The following is a 20,374-nucleotide window of genomic DNA, read 5'->3' as shown; positions in this document are numbered from 1 at the left end:
TTAGACCATGAGAAGAAAATCCTTCTGAAATCTGTGATGGACCCAGTAACTGGAACACATGAACTAATTTGGGGCACATACCCCCTTATTTGCAATGAAGACCAATATGTCCAGAGATGCCCTCCTTCCTTTTCTGACTTTGCCTCATCTCTTTCGTTTCCTCAAGACATTTTTGAGAAGAAAAAGGACAGCCTGAGAGGATGCCCTTTCCAGGCCATAGTAAAGAAGATAAATGTAAATAAGTGTCTTAGCAACAGTACCTTCTCTTGGGCTCGGCTGAATTGCTTCTGGACGCGTTTAGCAAACAGCCTTGTGCTTCCCTTCTCTCCTTCTGCCATGACTGTGTCTCGTTGGGCAATTTCTGTTTTCAGCAAAAAGTTGTGGTTTAAATTTTTTCCCACTTCTGTGGAAGGAAGTTTAAGAAAGAAGTGTCAGCTGTCACCGGGCTTGGCTTTGGGCGTGTTTGCCTCCTCAGATGAATGCTAGATAAGCCAAGTTTCCTTTACACATAATATCAGAACTAACAAACTGGATCAGACTGAGAACCATCTAATCTCATATTTTGGAGAATGTTCTGTGCCCAGAAATGCCAGTTAGTGGTATCTATTCATGATGCAACCAGGGGCAGATTCATCATTATATTACATGTCCTATGGTTTAGGTAATTTCTGTTCAACTCTATAATAGACTTATCTGTTGCATTCCAGCTAAAATGGTTTCCAGAGTGATCCATGAAAGAAGAAGAATACATTAAAAGGAGTTATCATTGGTGGTGGAAAGTGCTGTCAGTTCACAGCTGACTTAGGTTGACCCTGTAGCGTTTTAGTGCAAGAGGTGCGTAGAAGTGGCTTGCCATTGCCTGTCTCTGCCACTTTTAGTGGAATAGCAGTCCATGAAAATAGCATGCAGCCACACTTTCCCTCGATCTTCTCTTCCTCTGCAAGTTGGTGGTGCAGCAATGAATTGGGGGTGTGTTTTAAAAGACTTTGGTCGCACATCAAAATTGATGGCGCAAAATGAGAGTTTGAAGGACTGGATATAGCAGCAGTTGGAAGGGGGGAAGTCTGAAAGAAGAGCGAAAGAAAGTATGTGAGTTGTAAATTAGCACTCAATATGCTGAGCAGCATCTGCACTGGAGACATGGAACCAAAGTTAAGGGTGCTACTTTGACATACAATGTCTATATTGCTGTTGTTGTTTGAAGCATGTGTAAATTTGTAAGTGAAGCTTTTTCATTTTTCATTTTAGAATTTCAGCAATCCAAGACAGTATGATTATCCACTTACATTGGAGATGAAGAACTGGGCAGGGAAATAGAAATTTGTTTTAGGATTCCTGCTGTATTCACACTTGAGGTGAGATTTGAACTGGCAAGGCCCTTGTGCATAGCTCAGCTCCCTAGTATATGTACTGTTGTTACTGCTGAAACCTCCTCGCACTTGGCTGTGCTTCATTTCTCTTATACATAGCAAATACATTATTTCTCTGCTGTGATCAGAACTTTTGCATATTGCAATATCTGTCAGTTGGCTGCAGAATTCTGGATGTAGGTGTGTGGACTGGAGTATGACAAAGTGTAGGAGTGCCAACCTCCAGTTAGGAGCGCCAACCTCCAGATTGCAGAGATCAGTCCCCCTGGAGCAAATGGAAGCTTCTGAGGGTACATTCTGTGGCATCAAATCCCTGCTCAGATCCCTCCCTCAGTAAACACTGCCCTTCCCAGGCACTTCCCTCAAGTCTCCAGGAATATACCAAGCAAGATGGATTTGGCAACCTTAGGAGTATCACATAAAGGAAGGCCAAGGAAGGAGGTCACAGTAACAAGTCTGTGGAAGGGTGTGTTCATAGTTGACACCAGGCCAATTATTCACTCGCAGATTTGCTGCTCTCTTGCAGTGGAGCGGGGGGGAAAAAGCGAACTTAAAAGGTTATTCATGGACACGAATCAAATCCGTTAAGCCCAATGTAGCTTGGGTTATTCATGAAACAAAGCCAGCAGTATTTGACAGTGGTTGTGTCTGCCCCCTGGCGTTTCAGCCCTCCCCCTGCCAACAAGCTCACTGTTGAGGCCCGCCCCCACCTCCGTCACAACTCCGCCCATCGGGTTACCTTGGGCAGGTCACCTTTGTGGATAGGGGAACTGTTTATTTTTTTTACTTTGATTTACCATGTTTATAAGTCGCAATCTTGAGCAGTTCGTATGGTGTTCTTGTGCTCCCCGCTTTGACCAGCCCCGTACTTTGCCCACACTCCTCGCTGTTGCCCCCCTTGCCCAGACTTTTCCAGGCGCTCCTCGGTGTGCCCCCCCTGTACTTTGATGGGGGTTTCCCTGCCACCCATACTTTGCCCCTTTTCCTTCATGAAAAGCTGCTGATGCATTGATCCATCTTGCCACTACATGTTGCTCCCTCGCTGGGTCTCTGTGGGCGGGTGTTGTTGTGCAGGAAATTCACAACTGCCCCCCCGCGCCCCCAGTGATTCCTACTCCATGACCAGAAGGTGGCAAAAACAACAACAACCAGGGTCCATGAATGACCTGGACTGGAGGAGCATTACTTCCTGGTAACAAAGTGGAATCAAACATTGCTCTCCCCCTTTGCCAAGATTTCCATAGTTCCTTTGTTCTATTCTTTTACCAGGTTGGGGAGGGGGGCTCCGACGGTGGGCTTCCCCATAGATGGTGGGAGACAGCAGGGAAGGAACCGGCCGGTGCGATCCTGTGTGTGTGGCGTGGGGCGTGGGGAGCCGGGAAGCTTCAGTGCACACAGCTCTTGCCAGGGGTGCCCTGCTTCTGGCGCCCAGGATTCCCTTTTAAAAACATGGACCCGCCATTCCCCCCCTTTTCACTGGGAGCGTCCTGCTACGGGGCAACTCTGCGGCATTGTTTGTCGGTCTCACTGTGGAAACTGGACCCTCTCCCTCCTGTTGTTTTCCTGTGTCCCCCCTCCATTATCTCCCCACCCAGCTATGGATTTCTGACTAGTTTAGTGGGTTTTTGGTAAAACATACCCCACCAGTTTGCCCTGCTACTAGTCTGTTTAGCAATTTGGGATTGCACCGGACACATCCTTCCCTGTTCCCCCCCTATACACACACAGCATCTCATCCGCTTCTTTCCCGGCTCCCACCACCACCAGAAGCAGGGAACCATCGGCAAGAGCCGTGTGTGCTGAAGCTTCACGTCTCCCACCCCAACTCACTCACAGGATTGCGACGGCCACTTCCTTTCCTCCCCCCCAACACACACACAGGTCACATCTTTACACTTCGAAATATTTTCTAGCTCCTTCATGGCTGCCCTTCCCAGTCTCAATCGCCTTCTGATTTCTTGGCTGCAGTCTTTCTTTTGGTTGATGGTGGAGCCAAGGAATAGAAAGTCTTGAACAATTTCAATTTCCTCATTGTCAACCTTAAAGTTGTGTAATTCCCCTGTAGTAATTACTTTTGTTTTCTTGATGTTCAGCTGTAGTCCTGCTTTGGCTCTTTCTCTTTTAACTTTCAGCAGTAGTCTTTTCAAATCTTCGCTATTTTCTGCCAATAATGTAGTGTCATCATCAAATTGTTAATGTTCCTCCCTCCAATTTTCACTCCACCTTCATCTAAATCTAATCCAGCTTTCCTAATTATATGTTCTGCATATAGACTGAAGAGACAGGGAGATAAAATACATCCTTGTCTGACACCTTTGCCAATTGGAAACCATTCTGTTTCGCCATATTCTGTTCTGACTGTGGCCTCTTGTACAGATTGTGCATCAAAACGATCAGATGTAGCGGCACACCCATTTCCTTTAAAACCAGCCATAGCTTTTCATGATCCACACAGTCAAAAGCTTTGCTGTAATCTATGAAACACAAGCTGATTTTCTTCTGAAATTCTCTCTTATGCTCCAGTAATCAGCGTATATTTGCAATATGATCTCTAGTGCCTCTTCCTTTTCTGAAACCAGCTTGAACATCAGGCATTTCTCGTTCCATATATGGTAACAGCCTTTGCTGTAAGGTTTTGAGCATAACTTTACTTGCATGAGAAATTAATGTGATGGTCCGATAGTTGCTGCAATCTTTGATGTCTGCAATCTTTTGTTTATTGAGTGCCTTTTCATCCCATCCTTCCTCCAAGTAGCTCAAGGCAGCATAGATTATTTCCCCCTCTTCTCTTTCATCCTCAAAGCAAACCCTGTGAGGTAAATTAGGTAGAGAGAAAGCGATTGGCCAACAGGACTTTGAACACACAAACCACTATACCACACCGGATTGTTGCAGGAGGGGTGTGTGTGATCAAAGCACAATTAAAGCCTACCTCCTAACCTGAATAGGCCTGAAAACATTTACATTTGAATCCTTATTTGATTTGGTTTACAATTTTTTCCTAATGGCAGAGGCAGTTATGGTCAGGGGAAAAAAAAAGAAGTGCCAGTGAGTAAAAGTATTGAATTTGGTACTAACAGTGTTGCCTTAAAGTCATCAACATCCTTTTAAAAAGTATCATTTGGGAATGAATTTCAAAAGAAAAACCTTTCAAAATAATCACTAGCAGGGATTAGACTCAGGATTTCACATGTATGCAAACACTGAACGAATGAGGATGTGGGTGTAGTCTTCCACCTTTTAACCAATATTTTAATCACTTAAACTGAGAGAACGAAAAGTATTCAGAAATCTGTGATGGACGCAGTAACTGGAACACATCAACTAATTTGGGGGCACATACCCCTTATTTGCAATGAAGACCAATATGTCCAGAGATGCCCTCCTTCCTTTTCTGACTTTGCCTCATCTCTTTCGTTTCCTCAAGACATTTTTGAGAAGGACAGTGGGAGAACATTTCAACCTTCCAGGACATTCTGTTGCAGATTTAAGAGCAGCAGTTCTCTTACAAAGGAATTTCAAAGGGAGATTGGAAAGAGAAACTGCTGAATTACAGTTGATATTCAAACTAAAGTCAATGCATTTACCTGGGCTGAATAAAGACCTTGCATTCATGGCTCATTACCAATGCTAATTTCTCCACACCCATCTCTCCCCTGGACATCAGACTCTTGTGCATACCACACCTAATCCCATCACGCCTGCTATTCACATGTACATACTTTTCGAAACGTGTAATTAGATCCGGAAAACACGTACCTTCTCAGCAAGGTCTCCTGTGCATTTAATACTCAGAAGCTTGATTGGAGAACTCATGACCACTGCTACCTTGGAACTTTTCTTTTGAATAGTAGTATTGCATCATCACTTGTGGACTACAATAATGTGTGTTTTTCACTTTATGTCACATCTTTAGTTGTCTCTATTGATTTCTATGTGCACATGTATTCTTTGTTGTAATAGTGTTGCATTTAGTGCAGTATTTATTGATTTGTTTTTCATGTATGTAAATATCTTATGCGTAATGTTCGAGCGTTGTGTATAGAGTACACTTCCACATGTTAGTATTCTCAGAGCCGTCGTGCTGTCATTTGTATAGTATTGCAATAAACTGACATTATTGATAGAGGAAATGTCGGCAGAGACATGGGTGAACACAGTGGGTTCCTGATAGATGTTGCATCCGTGACTGGAAACAAAGCTAGAGACTCCATGGACATAGTATTTGCCATTTACCAGGCCCCCAGAACCCCCCTGGAGACCAGAGCAGAGAAGGAAGGCATTTTGGCTTCAGATCCATTACCATGCACGGGGATCAACCCTGTTAAAATATCTTCTAGAAGACCCCTACTGGACTGAACGTTCTGAATGGACAATCAAGATAAAAAAAAATTGCCCAGATAGGCATTGACCTGGACTCCCCGCTTCTGTCCAGCAAGAGTTATATCCTAAGGCTAATTAAACAAAGACTAGCCGATCACAAGTTCCAGCGCAAACTTCCTTTAACACCGCCAATTTGCTCACCTCAATACTTTGGACTCCCACCTAATTTCTGTTTAAACTACCTGGACTGTCTTGACAATCCTAAGATCAGGAAAGTCTTTATGCAAGCTAGGACTAACACATTGCCTTCGGCGATCCTCCATGGCAGATTCCTGAAAACACCTTACGCAGAAAGAGTCTGCAGATGTGGCGTAGGATGTCCTATCTCCCTGTCTCATATTCTTTGGACTGCCATCTTTATGATTCCCCAGGAGGAAACCACATAAAACCTATAGTTTTGAACTTCTCCTCAAATAACACGAAAATACTTCACAAACTATTAGCTGATAACGATCCTGAGATAACCAAAAATGTGGCAATATTTCTGTCAACCAATGGAAATCTAGTCAAAAGTAGAATCACAACATTAAGGAATGATTTATATTAATTTTATTTTACTTTAACTTCTTTTATATACTGCAAATTGTACTATGGTAATACAGGTATTTGAAATTTGAAAATTTGAAATTTGAATCCCCCTGGAGAACAGAGCAGAGAAGGAAGGCATGCATCACCATAATTTCTGATGTATTCCTTTCTCTTTGACTTTTTTTTAAATCAAGGCCTCTTTATTAAAAATAAATGAAAGAAAGTATGAGAGAAGAAAGATGCTTCCAGTTGTCCCACAGTCATCCTTGATCTGTCACTCGTTCTCTTTTCTCATTTCTACGATGTCCGTCATTTCCTCTGTCTGAGGCATGTCGGTCATTGCTGAATCTTCACCTTCTCTAGTGGTCTCATTGTCATTCCTCTTCTGTTTCTCTTTCTGATAAACGTAACACGCAGCTATTGCTACCATGGTGGATTCTCCAACAAAGCCAGCTAGAAGGGATCCAACTCCCAGGGTGGCTCCGTGGACACCCAAGTAAGGCAGCACAATCAGGCTGGTGATGAGAATGATGATCCGCAATACAGAGCTCGGGGCTAGCACAAAAGTCTTTCTTAGGGTCATCAGCCATCCTGTCAAGTGCGCCCTTACTGTGACTGGTACTGGGAAGAAGGAGAAGATACGCAAAGGAATGACACAGAGCTCTGCAAAGGCAAAATCCACTCCAATGATGTCAACTAATATCTTCTCTGACACGTTTGGAGTCCAAAACATCACAAAGCAGAGCGTTAAGGACAGGGCCATGCAGACGAAAGTGAACTTTTTGATATGCATTGCTGTGACGGGGCTGCTGGTATTCACCATTTTATTGCTGGGGTTATTCTTGTCAAAGGCAGGATAACCAGCTCGGATCTCTGTCAACCAGCCATATGGCATGTGTCCCACTGGGTATGTAGCTGTCAGAATTGCCACTGCCTCTGTGGCTGCTGAACTGCCGCCCAGATCCCGAGACACAAAGAGGTTGACGATAGGCCGGCTAATTCTTTGAGTGGCCAAAATTAATGCCAAAGGCCACCAGAAGCTCAACATCTTTCTTATCGTAGCATCTCCCCCCATCTCGGGCCCACTCCTGTCAGGAATCATGTCATGAATGTTTCTGTAGTAACCCAGGCATAAGGTGGTACATCGGACGAGTGCCCCCATGTACAGGGACAAGATGGGGATCAGGAGGGGCTCTCTGCACTCCAAGCGACTGTGCAGCAATATGGCTACGAAAACCACCTGAGCAATGACATCTGAGATGGAGGCACAGCCCACAAGGAAACTGTATTTGTGTTTCAGAAGAATGCCTGCATGGGTCCAAGCCATGGCATCCATGAAAGGGAAGGCGGCAAGATAAAGGAAGGCCTTGCATGTTTTGCTTCCCACCGATTCATCCACATGGTGCAACTTATTGATAATGTAGTATCCCAAATCACTGTATGCTATCAAAGTGTGAAATACAGCAGCCACCGCACCAGCCACAACCATGCACAAAACTGCTTTGGTTCTGTCTCTTTTACTTTTGACAAACACCAGCCCCACATTTTTAAAGTCACTCATTGGACCGGTGAAGAACTTCATGAGGGAGTAGGCCAACCCATAACTGGCAAGCATTTCTACAGCATCTTCTTTGACAGCTGCGATACCTCTATTTAAGGCCTGCTCACCGAAGTCGATGGCGATGTTGGTGATGCCCAGCGGCACCAAGAAGCGCACCAGCGGCCAGTAGTGGCTCAGCACCAAGAACTGCACCATCCTCATTGTCATTCCTTGAGGCACTGCAAACAGTAGGGGCAGCGGCAGCAGCGCATCCGGCGGCAGAGATGGTGGCAGCTCCCCAGCTGCTGCTGCTACTTCTGGGAGGGTTGTGACACGCTGGGCGTCTGAGCTACGCCCTTTAGCAGGCCAGCCCCGCACTCAAGTCCATACCTGCTGTTGCCGCAGCCGCTCTGGTCCTCCTCGTCCTCCCACACAGCAGCCCGCCGCCGCCGGTGGAGCCTCTCTTTGACTTTTATATCAAGAGGGAAATTTCTCTTCTGTTAAGCAGCCTGAGCAGCTTTGCAACTGTCTCGAGAGAGACCGGCTTTGTTGAAAATCTGCCACTCCGGCAATGCACTGTGCCCTTTGCGAAACCAAACTCAATCAGCCAAATTAGAAGTTGACAAGCAAGGGAAAGAGTTTACCGCATTTCAAGTGAACGATTTCCCCCAAGCAACTTGAGCAGGCTTTTGAAAAGGGGCTGGATGTTATTGCAAACAGGATGCATGGATGCAAATCCGCCTCAGTCTGACTATCCACTGAATACCCCCCTCTAATCTCTGAGATCTTAGACAAAGCTTAGTTTCCACCCTAAAATTATCTCTGATTCTGTCCCTCATATAAGGAAATGGCTGCCACTCACTTTTATGAGGGAAAGAAAAGGGCTGTACTTGGTAAACCTTCTTTGGTGAGTCAAGTACAGGCACTGCACTGTTTAGATCTTGCATTAAAAAATGCCCTCTTAAAGGTGTCTTTATTTTACCACCGCCAAACAGCAAGCACAAGCAGAGAGCTGTCGTTTTTTTTGGGTGGCTACCTCTCAATTAAAGAAGGGACAACCACGGAAAAATATTATACCCGTGGGAATCTCATGAGGACTAGAGGAACAGAGAAATTTCTCCCTGACATAAATCTCCCCCTGCAGGTAGAATCATAGAGTTGGAAGGGGCCATACTGGCCATCTAGTCCAACCCCCTGCTTAATGCAGGATTAACCCAGAGCATCCCTGACAAGTGTTTGTCCAGCCTCTCTGAAGACTGCCAGAGAGGGGGAGCTCACCACCTCCGCAGGAAGCTGATTCCACTGTTGAACAACTCTTACTGTAAATTTAAACCGATTATTGTGAGTCCTATCCTCTGCTGCCAACAGCTCCCTGCCCTACTCTAAGTGACAGCCCTTCAAATACTTAAAGAGAGCAATCATGTTCCCCCTCAACCTCCTCTTCTCCAGATTAAACATTCCCAACTGCCTCAGCCTTTCCCCATACGGCTTGGTCTCCAGGTGTTAGGGGAGTATGATATTAGGGGCTTAAACTTCAGGCTGGTTTCCCATCCCCTTCTGTCCCCACCTCTTTCACTGAGGTTCACCTACCCCTCAACATTCTGTGGGGCTCTTGTTGGAAAATGAGAACATTTAGTCCTTATCAGGCCATTTGAGGAGGAGTCTTCTTTTTAACTGTACAAATGAATGGCTTGGATCCACTGGAGCATTTCTGTAGACAATGCTGGCTTGGTCAATTCCCCCCTCTTACTGCGGCCCAAAAAGCCCCCTGAAATGCTGCTCCTGGGTACTTCGGGGGGTCGTTTTGGGGCGCACCAGGAGAGAGGAGGCACAAAGTTTGTGCGCCGTCTACAGAAATTCTTGCATCTGTGGAAATGCTCTGGTGGACCCAACCTAATATATTGCTGCAAATCTGGAGAGTCCTCTACAGAAATCTTGCCTTTCCTTTGTGGTAGCCTTGAGTCCCCTCTAGCACTTGGCCATCAGGTTTCATGTCAGAAGGAGATATACATTCTGGGATTAACTGGTAGAGAACTCTGATATTTGAATTTGCAGCTTGCCACTATATTTTTTAGTCTGCAACCTCAAGTCATTACTGGAAAGCGAATGTTAATACAGTGATTATTGCTATGCGGAGTAAGGAAAAGCTCTTCAAAAGGTACTGCCGATATATTTTTAAGCATATGCTCATAACCATGAGGGCTAGAAACTTGCTTTAAAAAGAGAAATCAGGTATTTGAGGAAGATGAATTCTGTGCTTTTCCAAGAGTGCCCAGGGAATTGTAGCCTACACACAGCACTGGGTGTGACAGTCCTTTGGAGAACTTTCACTCTTCCCCTCAGTTTAGCTTCTGCTCTAAGGGCCAAACTATACATGGCACATGACCACATGAACAGATGAAGGTGCCTTATACTGAGTCAGACCCTTGGTCCATCAAAGTCAGTATTGTCTATTCAGACTGCAGCGGCACTCCAGAGTCTCAGGCCGAGGTCTTTGACATCACCTACTTGCCTAGTCCCTTTAACTGGAGATGCTGGGGATTGAACCAGGGACCTTCTGCATGCCAAGCAGAGCCACTGAGCCACAGCCCCTCCCCATTTTCAACATTTCCTGGCAAATTGGGCTGAGATTCCCCTGACCCAGATCTCATTCCCTTTAGTTGGATGGCACCAGCTAGGAGTTAATTTCCCAAGCAACGTAGGAAACAGATTAATATCAGGATTGAGGCACAGGGCAGAGCTAGTTCAAAAAAATTTTTTTTGGGGGGGAGACTGGGCAGAGATTGCACAGATGCTTTCCTCTATTAACCCCCTCATGCAAATTGACCATCTTCTGGTCACTGTGGGTATGGAGGGGGGAGGTAGTTGTGAATTTCCTGCATTGTGCAGGGGGTTGGACTTGATGGCCCTGGTGGTCCCTTCCAACTCTATGATTCTATGCCCTAGCCTGCGCATCCAGCCGCCTGTTGTTCTTCTCCCACCTGTTTGTGAGCCCTTATATCACAGCAGTGCCCACCCCCCCCAGGAAGCCCCTGCTCCCTGGCAGATGTTCACTTTTTAAAATGTTGAGGCTGGCCCTGGTGCACAGCAAGAAGAGTCTTTGTACTTTTCCCCACACCATTTTTCTGACCCAAAATGCCCCCATGGGGGTGCTATTTGGCTTGCTGGGAAGATGCTAGGGTTATCAACCTCCGGATAGGGCTTGGAGATTTCCCAGAATTACAACTGATAGCCAGACTACAGAGATCAGTTCCCTTGGAGAAAATGGCTGCTTGGGAGGATGGACTCTGTGTCATTATACCCTACTGAGGTCACTCCCTTCCCCAAATTTAGGGTAGCCAGGTTCCCCCTGGCCCCCAGTGAGGGATGGGGGGCATACGGTGTCCAGCTCCGGGTTAGGGAAACATCTGGAGATTTGGAGGTGGAGCCTGAGGAGGACAGGGATCTCAGTGGGGTATAATGCCATAGAATCAACCCTCCAAATCATCCATTTTCTCCAGGGGAACTGATATCCATAGTCTGGAGATGAGGTGTAATTCTGAGAGATCCCCAGGCCCCACCTGGAAACCTCACCCTCCCCAGGTTCCACCCCCAACTCTCCAGGGATTTCCCAACCCAGAGTTGGAAACCCTAGGTCAGGCACCTGCACCTAACGTGTTAAAAATGCAACATCAAGTCTTTCCCTTAAATATGCTTGTTGTTTGTTTCCCCCCAGCATGCAATTACCTCGCATCCAGAGAATGATTTCCCCTCCAGCACACAACATGGTGTCCTTGACCTTTGAGCCTTAGTAGGCCAAAGTGGAGCAGGTTGCGTAACTCAGCAGAGGGAGCGAGGCTTGCTGCAGGACTGAGGTCAGCTGGCCATTAGCTGCATAAAACCACAGGTAGATGAGGATGTAGCTTCCTTGAAAAGATAACGATCTGTTTCCCTTCCACCTTCTTTCCCCTCCTTGTCAAGTGGGTGGAGAACTCCCAGTGATGCAGGTCATGATGACAGGGCACCTTTTTAAAAAAAAGGAACATCTGGAACTAATGCACGATTTATGATTTGAATTGGCACACACACCACTACAACATGCCTTCCATTTCCTTATGCATGCATCACTGCTGTTATCACAGCATTGACAACTGCACATGATTTGTCAGGAAAGGGGTTCTACAACGATTTCCTCCAGCTTTAAAACATTAGTGAACCCTCTATTGAGCAGAGCAGTGGCATCTACAGGGAGCATCTCCAGTAGGTGGAGGAGAAATGGGTACACTTGTTTGGGATTCCCGGCCGGGAGGCGCACATCTATTCCATGCCCCCCCGCGTGCCTTCAGGGGACTCCCCTGAAGGCGCACGGGGGGGGGGGGGCTTGGAATAGATCTGTGCCTTCCGGCCGCGTGCCTTCAGATCTATTTAAAGGGCCCCCCGCGCGCCTTCAGGGGATAGATGTGTGCCTCCCGGCCGGGAGGCACAGATCTATTCCAAGCCCCCCCGTGCGCCTTCAGGGAAGTCCCCTGAAGGCGCACGGGGGGGGGCATGGAATAGATGTACGCCTCCCAGTGTCGTACTCAGGCAGGAGTGTAGCGTGCAGGCAGTAACCAGGCCCGAGGCTTGGCCTCTGGTTTCAACAACAGCAATGGGAGTACTGCGTTGACCAGAGCCTGACGCAGGCTTTTCTCTTCCTGGGACCGGGCTAGACCAAGGTAATTAGCAGGTAAAGGAGTAGAGGCACTTATCAGTCCAATCTCCTTGTTTCTCAGATCAGGTGTCAGCTTGCACGCCGGGGTTGACTGGGATAGCTTCAGTTGCTGGAGCTTCTGTTTGCTTCTCTCAGTCAGTGGCCTTCAACATGTGTTGAACCCACAAGAACTCTGGCAATCTGTCTGGCCTTTTATCAGCCTTGCGGTTCCAGCGTTTTCCACTCCTCCCTGATTAGGCTTGATTGTCTTTGCTTTATCTCTCAAGGCCCACCTGGCCTTTTGCCTTCGTTCCCTTAATTGAAGCCGGGCCCTGATTCTCTGCTTCTCAGCCGGCTTGGGAGAACTTGCAGGAGAGGAGTCCTGCTCTTCTTGCTGTTCTGTTTGGTGCCAGAATGAGCAGCCCTCATCCCCTGCCATGGGTCTTGGTGGCTCTGATGCCCGTTCCTGCTGTTCCAGTGCAGTCCTTGGAGGAACGGGCCCAGGTTACCACTCCTCCTCTTCCTCAGAGGAGGAGTGCAGCTCAGGTTGGCCTATGACACCCGGCCGGGAGGCGCAGATCTATTTAAAGCCCCCCCCCCCGCGCACCTTCAGGGGATAGACCTGTGCCTCCTGGCCGGGAGGCCAGATCTATTTAAAGGGGGCCCCCACGCGCCTTCAGGGGACTCCCCTGAAGGCATGCGGGGGGGGGGGCTTTAAATAGATCTCCACCTCCCGGGTGGCTTGGCTTTGGGCGTGTTTGTCTCCTCTGCTGAATGCTGGGCAAGCCAAGCTTCCTTTACACACAATATCAGAACTAACGGGCTGGATCAGACTGAGATCCATCTAGTCTCATATTTTGGAGAATGTTCTGTGCCCTGAAATGCCAGTTAGTGGTATGTATTCGTGACGCATCCAGGGGCAGATTCAACATTATATTACATGTGCTATGGTTTAGGTAATTTCCCTTCAACTATGGAATAGACTTTTTTGTTGAATTCCAACTAAAATGGCTTCCAGAGTGATCCATGAAAGAGACACATTGAAGAGAGACACAAACACAAACAGACATGAGGCAGCAGACCTGTAAGAGTTAAAAATTGAGAAATATTATTATTAAAACTCCAAAATTAGAGGGCCTCTGGAGAGATATATTTAGGAGTTAGACAGACAAGAAGAGAATTCAAGAAAAGATAACTTTACAATAACTGTTGTTCATTTCAAGGCTGGCCAACAGGTAGAGGCGTCTGAGTGTCTGAGAATTGTTAGGGAGGAAAAGATTAATTGTAACTAGATAGAAATGCCAGGTGTTAAAACAATGGACTCTATACACAAGTTGACCTGACCAATCAGGTAATTTCTGTCTTATAATTCACCAATAAGGTGTCTGCATAAGCAAGCCAATAAACAAATGAATTACATATTAATCCACCAATTAACTATAAAAGATTTGCATGACCAATCAACAGTATAATGTATGTGTGACATATTTTTAAATGTATAATGAACTTGTAAAACTCTGTGCACACTTGTAATAAGTGCTCAGCTTTTTTGGATGATTTTAAAACCCAAGCTGAGACAGCAGCTGTTTTCAGTAAAAGCTGATTCAACAGAAATCTGGTTTGGGTCTTCTTTATTCTAAGCCTTGGCCCATAAATCCGCTGTAACATTCTGGCGAGCCAGCCAGGAGTTTTCAAACCTAGATTGGAATAAAGAACAAAGTCTTGAGCTTTTCGAAGCTGCACAGATCAGGCCGAGGGTCAGGCGGCTGTAAATCTCTCTCAACGGTGCCGATTGACTGATTAGTCAAATTGGAGTCATATGTAGCCTCCTGCCTTTTGCCCTGGCTGGAGCAGTTCTCGAACCCTATCAACCAGAGGAATCAGCTTCATCTTTTCTGGCAGGAACCTGAAAAGTCACGGTAAGATTTCTGGTCAGTCTGGTAAACGGGGCCCCTATCGGTATCTGGTACCCTGTGATTTACACAGGAAGGAGAGCGTAATTACCTCTCAAATCTTGGCAGTAAGCTGCCAATTGTCGGCGCAGCCCAAACCCCAAGATTTCTGGTCTGGTCTGGAAGAAACCTGGGGCGAAAACGCACGGGCGCTTGAGCTTCCTTTCTTCCCTGTTCCAGCCAGGATCCAGCCAGGATCGAACGCACCTTTGTGCGTTCGATCCTGGCTGAATCCTAGCTGGAACAGGGAAGAAAGGAGGCTCAAGCGCCCGTGCGTTTTCGCCCCTGGTGTCTGTCTGAATTTTGGTAGTACCTTTTGCCAAAGCAAAAGATGGGGGAATTAATCACTCCCAGAAAAATTCCGTCCAAGAAGAGCACAGTGGGGTGCTCAAAAACAGGGAATCTTCTGGTCTAAAAAACTGGTGTGTGTGTGAAATTTCAAAAGGATTGCTTTGAAGCCAGCTGGTTGTGTGATTGTGTGAAAATGGGTCCTTTTTCTGTCTGGAACCTCCCACTCAGGGAAAAGAGAAGCGTAATTAACTTTTTTGTGCCCAAGTCTGATCTGACATGAAACAAAAAGACATGTCTCTCTCTGTGTGAGTGAATGTATGGACATTTCCTGTCTGTAAAAGAGAGCAAGGGACAGGTAAAAATCACGGTGTGTTTGTTTTGTCGTGTCTATATTAATGTCCCTCCTTTCCTGCGAAAAGGGGAATGTCTGTTGTTCTGTGTACAGGAAAGTTAAGTAATTTTAAAGGTGGCTGGTTTTCAGTTGCCACTCTTGCCAGTTTCCTGGTGGAGCTGAAGTCTGAGGAGGAGGGGCTGAAATGTTGCTGGGATATTGAAGCTCTTTGCTGGCCCAGGGTTATTTAAAAGGAACGTCGCTGTTCAATAAATTCAGAAACATTTTAAAAGTTAACATTTTATTAAACACAACTTTATTAAACAACAACATCATTAACATTTAATTGTAAGGAATTGGAATGATTTTGGAATAAATTGGCCACAGCTTGGAATTGGCAAACAGCTGCGACCCTTGTGGCGCAGCATGTGTGATGTGTCAAGTGCCCAGGCCATTTCCGCAACGGCCATAAAGTAACCACTGCCCACAGAGCTCCCGCTGTGGGCAACCGGGATGGCAGTACCAGGATGACACTAGGACGAACGCCACTGGGTGTTGTCCCCCACCACTTGGGAAGAGGCGGACACCTGCCCTGCCGCCAGGGCATGTCCCTGAAGCCTCTCCCCAAAACCCCTTAGCTAGGGTTCCCAAAACCAGGGAAGCGACCAATTCCTATGGCGCTTCCCCCCCAAAATGACACATCCCCATGCTGAACCGCCAACAAGCTGCAAGGAGACCGAACTCACTCACGGGCCCCTGCAGCCGCAGGGAAACCGAACTCAACTCTCGGACCCGAACTCAACTCTCGGACCCTTGCAGCTTCCGCCACACTTCACAGCTGAAGCCAATTCCTTAAGCCCCCCCGAACATTGTGCAGCCAGAGGTCCATGCCCTAGCTAGTGAGGTGCACGCCATCCCAGCGATTAAGTGATGCTATGCGGAAAGAAATGTCCCATTGGCATATGATCATTCCGCCTAATCTGATCACTGCCCTCCCAACAGCGTTGGTTACTTTCCTCCTTGCCACATCTACCCTTAGTACATTGCGGGCACCTCTCCAGCACCTCCTTTCGAGGAGATCTGACCAGCAGATCACCATTGCTGGGCATAACGATGCCAAGGTCGAGAGATCACGACAAATCTCATTAGCAAGGTCTTTGCCTCGAGTGTGTACTAAGTCGTTCTCACCCAGTTGGAGGATCAGTGCATGAGGAGCTCCAAACCTTTCAAGCAACTGATGAAGGACCGGCATCAGCGAATGCCAACGCATGCCTCGTTGGCCGAACCATTGCACTCGGATTGCTTGTTCCAGCCCCAAATGCTGTCCCCATCCAGATGCAGCAGCATAACGTCCATTCCAGAAAATGATGCTGTGGCCCACGACCCACACAGTCCGCCATGGTCCTAAAACTCGGAGCACAATTAAAAGAAAACGCGGTCAGGCCTGACATAAGACTTATACGATGCAGAACGCCATCGGCCGATGGCTTGTATCTGGCTGATATCCATGCCCTCCCCAGCTGCTTGTGTGGCTGCTCCTATATGAAAGGAATGGCCACTAAAATCAGATGTGGGGAAACCCATGGAGCTGACCGAAGCTTTAAAAACACTGATAAATTGATAGCGAGTCAGCGGTGTGCAGTCAGCGTGCATCAGCAAGCATCCTTTTATCTGTGGCCGTATAGCTAAAAACCTTTTTAAAGCTCTGACAGGGCAAGGCCAAACAGTGGTGGCCTTGTGCAGCCGGACACTCATTCCTCTTCCAACCTGGTCAGTCTTAGACCGACGAATGATGATGGTCAGTGCCGACTTGAGAAGGCAAATGTCACCCAGAAGTAGAGCCCTGCCGCTCACATCATGACGGGATTGGGCCACAAGTTCACTAAGTCGGAACGCCCCAAAGAAGGCTAAAGAAAATGCTGCCTCAAATAAGGTGGCCTCATAGCGAGAAGTGCACAAGGAGGGCAGTAGCTGTACGATCCTTGTTAACATAACCAATGTGACTGGCCTCCTGACGTCCCTGACGGACGGTGCCTCGCGCTGCCAGCCCTTGACAGCCTTTCTGGCTCGAAAGGATGCATAAGGATCATTGAAACCGTGTGCTTTTGAAAAGAAAGAAATAGCCGCCATGTGAACTCCGATAGTCCTAGCAGCGTAACCAATGTCTTTTAAATGGGCTAAGTAACGTAGAGCCAAGGTTTCCTTGATGGGCCATAGTCCAACCCGACCCATATTGGACAAAAAACTCTCCAAGTGGTGCACAGCTCTATCGTATGCCCGAATGGTGGCAGGGGCCATTGAGCTCCGAATGCCGGTCATAATGACTTGTCCCCAAGAGCCCAGAGCTCTGCTGGAAATGGTTGTGGGAGCTGATCCGCCTATGGTGCCAGGAGACGGAACCTGTCCATCTGCAAACGAGACAGAGCATCCGCTAAGCAATTGTCTAGGCCTGGCACGTGTTGGGCTGTCATAGAAATGTTATTGGCCAAAGACGTTAACACAAGGAAACGCACAAGATGCATGACCTTGTCAGATCTGGAGGTTTGCCTGTTAACCACCCTGACCACAGCCTGGTTGTCGCACCAGAAGCGAACTCTGGCATTTCGAAAACGGTCAGCCCAGATGTAAACGGCAAGCACAATGGGGAATAATTCTAAAAATGTTAAATCCCGGCATACGCCCGACCCCTGCCAACCCCCAGGCCAACGTGTGTGCACACCACTGTCCATTAAAATAGACCCCAAATGCCTGCAGCATCAGATTGGACCTGCAAATCCCGACCTAAATCAAGGCTGTGTTGCCAGAGGGTTATGCCATTGTATTGCTCAAGAAACTGAAGCCACGTTTTTATGTCCTCTCTCATGCCTCTGGAAACCCTAATACGATGGTGTGGGGCACTTACGCCCCTCATGGCTTGGTTAAAGCGAGCACAGAAAGCCCTGCCCGGGGCGATTACCCGGCAAGCAAAATTTAGATGGCCTATAAGAGACTGCAACTCTTTTAAGGTGCATTTTTCTTTATTATAAACTAAAGATAGCAAAGCCCTGAAAGCCAGGAGTTTTTCTTCTGGCAAGCTGGAAGTCCCTTTGATGGTATCGATCTGAATGCCCAGGAATGTCAGAACTGGGGAGGGACCCTCCGTTTTTTCTGCTGCTAGTGGCACTCCTAATTCCTCAGCCAAAGCGGCAAATGCTGTCAGAAGGTTGCCACATAAGGGGTCATTATAAGGTCTGATAAATAAAAAATCATCCAAATAATGGGTGACCGTGGATGAACCTGTACGCCAACGTATTGCCCATTCTAAAAAGGAACTGAAGGCCTCAAATGCGGCACATGCTACAGAGCAGCCCATTGGCATGGCCTTATCTACGTAAAAGGACCCTCCAAACTTAAAACCCAGTAAACAAAAATCATCCGGGTGTACCGGAAGCAACCTGAAGGCTGATTGAATGTCTCATTTTGCTAAAAAAGCAGAGTGACCACAAGATCTTACCAAACTCAGCGCATGATCGAATGAGGAATATTTTACTGATGATAGCTCAGGTGGAATCCCATCGTTAACAGATAGCCCCTTTGGGTATGACAGGTGGTGTATCAGCCTGAACTCCCCAGGTGTCTTTTTGGGCACTACTCCCAGCGGAGATACTCTCAGATTAGGGATAGGTGGGGACGTAAAGGGGCCTGCAATTCTGCCCAGATCTAACTCTTTGTTGATTTTTTGATATACTACGTCGGGCATATCTATGACTGATTTTAGGTTGCCCGCTGATATAGGTGGTCTCGCGTTAAAGAACGGAATGCGGAAACCCACAGAGAAGCCCTTTAACAGATATAGTGCTCCAGCCCTATTTGGATAATGAGCCAACATAGATCTTAAATTGTCCAGTTTAATTGGTGTGCAGGCCAGACCCTGTAGACGCTCGCGTCTACTTGGCAGCAGAGGTGTTGGTATTGGTGGAACTGCTATCTTTCTTGCTACCTGAAGGGCCTGACCTGCTACCTCAAAAGGGCTGACGACCAGAAGTGCCGCCCCGTGGGCAAGTAGAACGAGGGTGGGAGCCAAAACACACTTCACAAGAGTGGTCATATCTGCATGTTTTACGCTGACATTTTCCCATCCCATAATCCCAGCAGAAACGTCTTATCGGGATCCCTACGAGGTTTGTTAAGCCATGCGGCTTTGCTGACCTCCACTCTGGGCTTCATAATACATGGTCCAACTTTGAGTAGCCATAAATTGTTATTGATGAGGTCCCAGCGGGTCCTCTGATTCTTAGACGCCCGTTTACGAAAGGCTTTATCGTAATCTAAGGCAGCAGAATCGCCTGCCAAAGACCTAGCCTTGAGCACATTACTCTGATGATTTAAGAGGTGCCATGCCCTTTCAGGGTAAGAAGAAGCAATGACGCTCACAAAGATGGTAAAACCAGCCATCCACCTATCAATGACCTGTCCCCAACTCCTGCCCTTTCTTTCCGCTTATCTTTTGAGGATGGCCGGGACTTACGGCCTTCCTCCTCTTCCGGCTTTATGAGGGAGAAGACATTGATATAATAGCCATTGAGAATATCCTCCCTCAACCTCCTGGGAAGGTGAATACCAGGAGGGTCTTCGTCATCATTAAATGCAGGAGGGAGGATGAAACCCCTGTTAAGTGGCATTGGTCCCCACATCTCCCTGGCCTCTCCCTGACTTGGCTGTTTTGGTTGCTTCTTCAGACGCCTAAGTGCCCAATCAGGTAAACCAGGCACATACGCTGCTGAAAGCCAATAGTCATTAGCCCCATCAAGTGAGTCGGTAGAAGTAGAAGACTCACCGTCGGAAGAAGACGAGTCTACAGTTCGCCTCCGCTTTCCCATCCTCTGCCTGCTCCGTTTTTTAACAGCCTTGCCGCCTTTCTTAGATTGTCTCTGATCAGGACTACTCGAGGATGAGCTAGAATGGGTAGAAGAAGGAGAGTCCCTGCCACCCCTAGTGCGCTTTTCTGAGCGACCCCTATAAGTGGTGAGGCCACTGGGGCCAGGCACAGCATCATCCTCCATTTGACCTGCATTCCACTCATTTATCTTATTAGAGAGCTGTTGAACAGCATACGAAAGGTCCCTTAAGCCAGTGGCTTTTGAATGAGCCTTTGCTTTAGACCTGGTCAGTTGACTTGTGGCTGTGGCTCTCCGTGTAGTGCTCCCAGTGCGAGGAGATTGGACTGTGCTAGCTCTGGTTGCGCCTGCACCACTGTCCCTAGGGCGTATGCGTCTGTTTTGCGTTTGAGACGGCATCTCGTTTGTTGTAGCAGGACCAGCACGGCGCCTA

The 20,374-nt window shown here is 47.3% G+C and overlaps 1 protein-coding gene across 1 annotated transcript; it reads right to left on the bottom strand.

The window, feature by feature from the left end:
• Window positions 1-6,555: 6,555 nt before the first annotated feature.
• LOC130491216 (progressive ankylosis protein homolog) lies at window positions 6,556-8,037 on the bottom strand. The gene has a single exon (XM_056864927.1). It carries the CDS (start codon window positions 8,035-8,037, stop codon window positions 6,556-6,558), a length of 1,482 nt encoding a protein of 493 aa, XP_056720905.1.
• Between the last annotated feature and the right edge of the window lie 12,337 nt (window positions 8,038-20,374).

This window comes from Euleptes europaea, chromosome 1 (assembly GCF_029931775.1).
Source record: "Euleptes europaea isolate rEulEur1 chromosome 1, rEulEur1.hap1, whole genome shotgun sequence".
NCBI lineage: Eukaryota > Metazoa > Chordata > Lepidosauria > Squamata > Sphaerodactylidae > Euleptes > Euleptes europaea.
This window is presented reverse-complemented; position numbering and strand designations above follow the sequence as displayed.

Bases quoted from the DNA above. Each gene is read 5' to 3' on its own strand.
- LOC130491216 (XM_056864927.1), bottom strand. From the start codon at position 8,037: ATGGTGCAGTTCTTGGTGCTGAGCCACTACTGGCCGCTGGTGCGCTTC.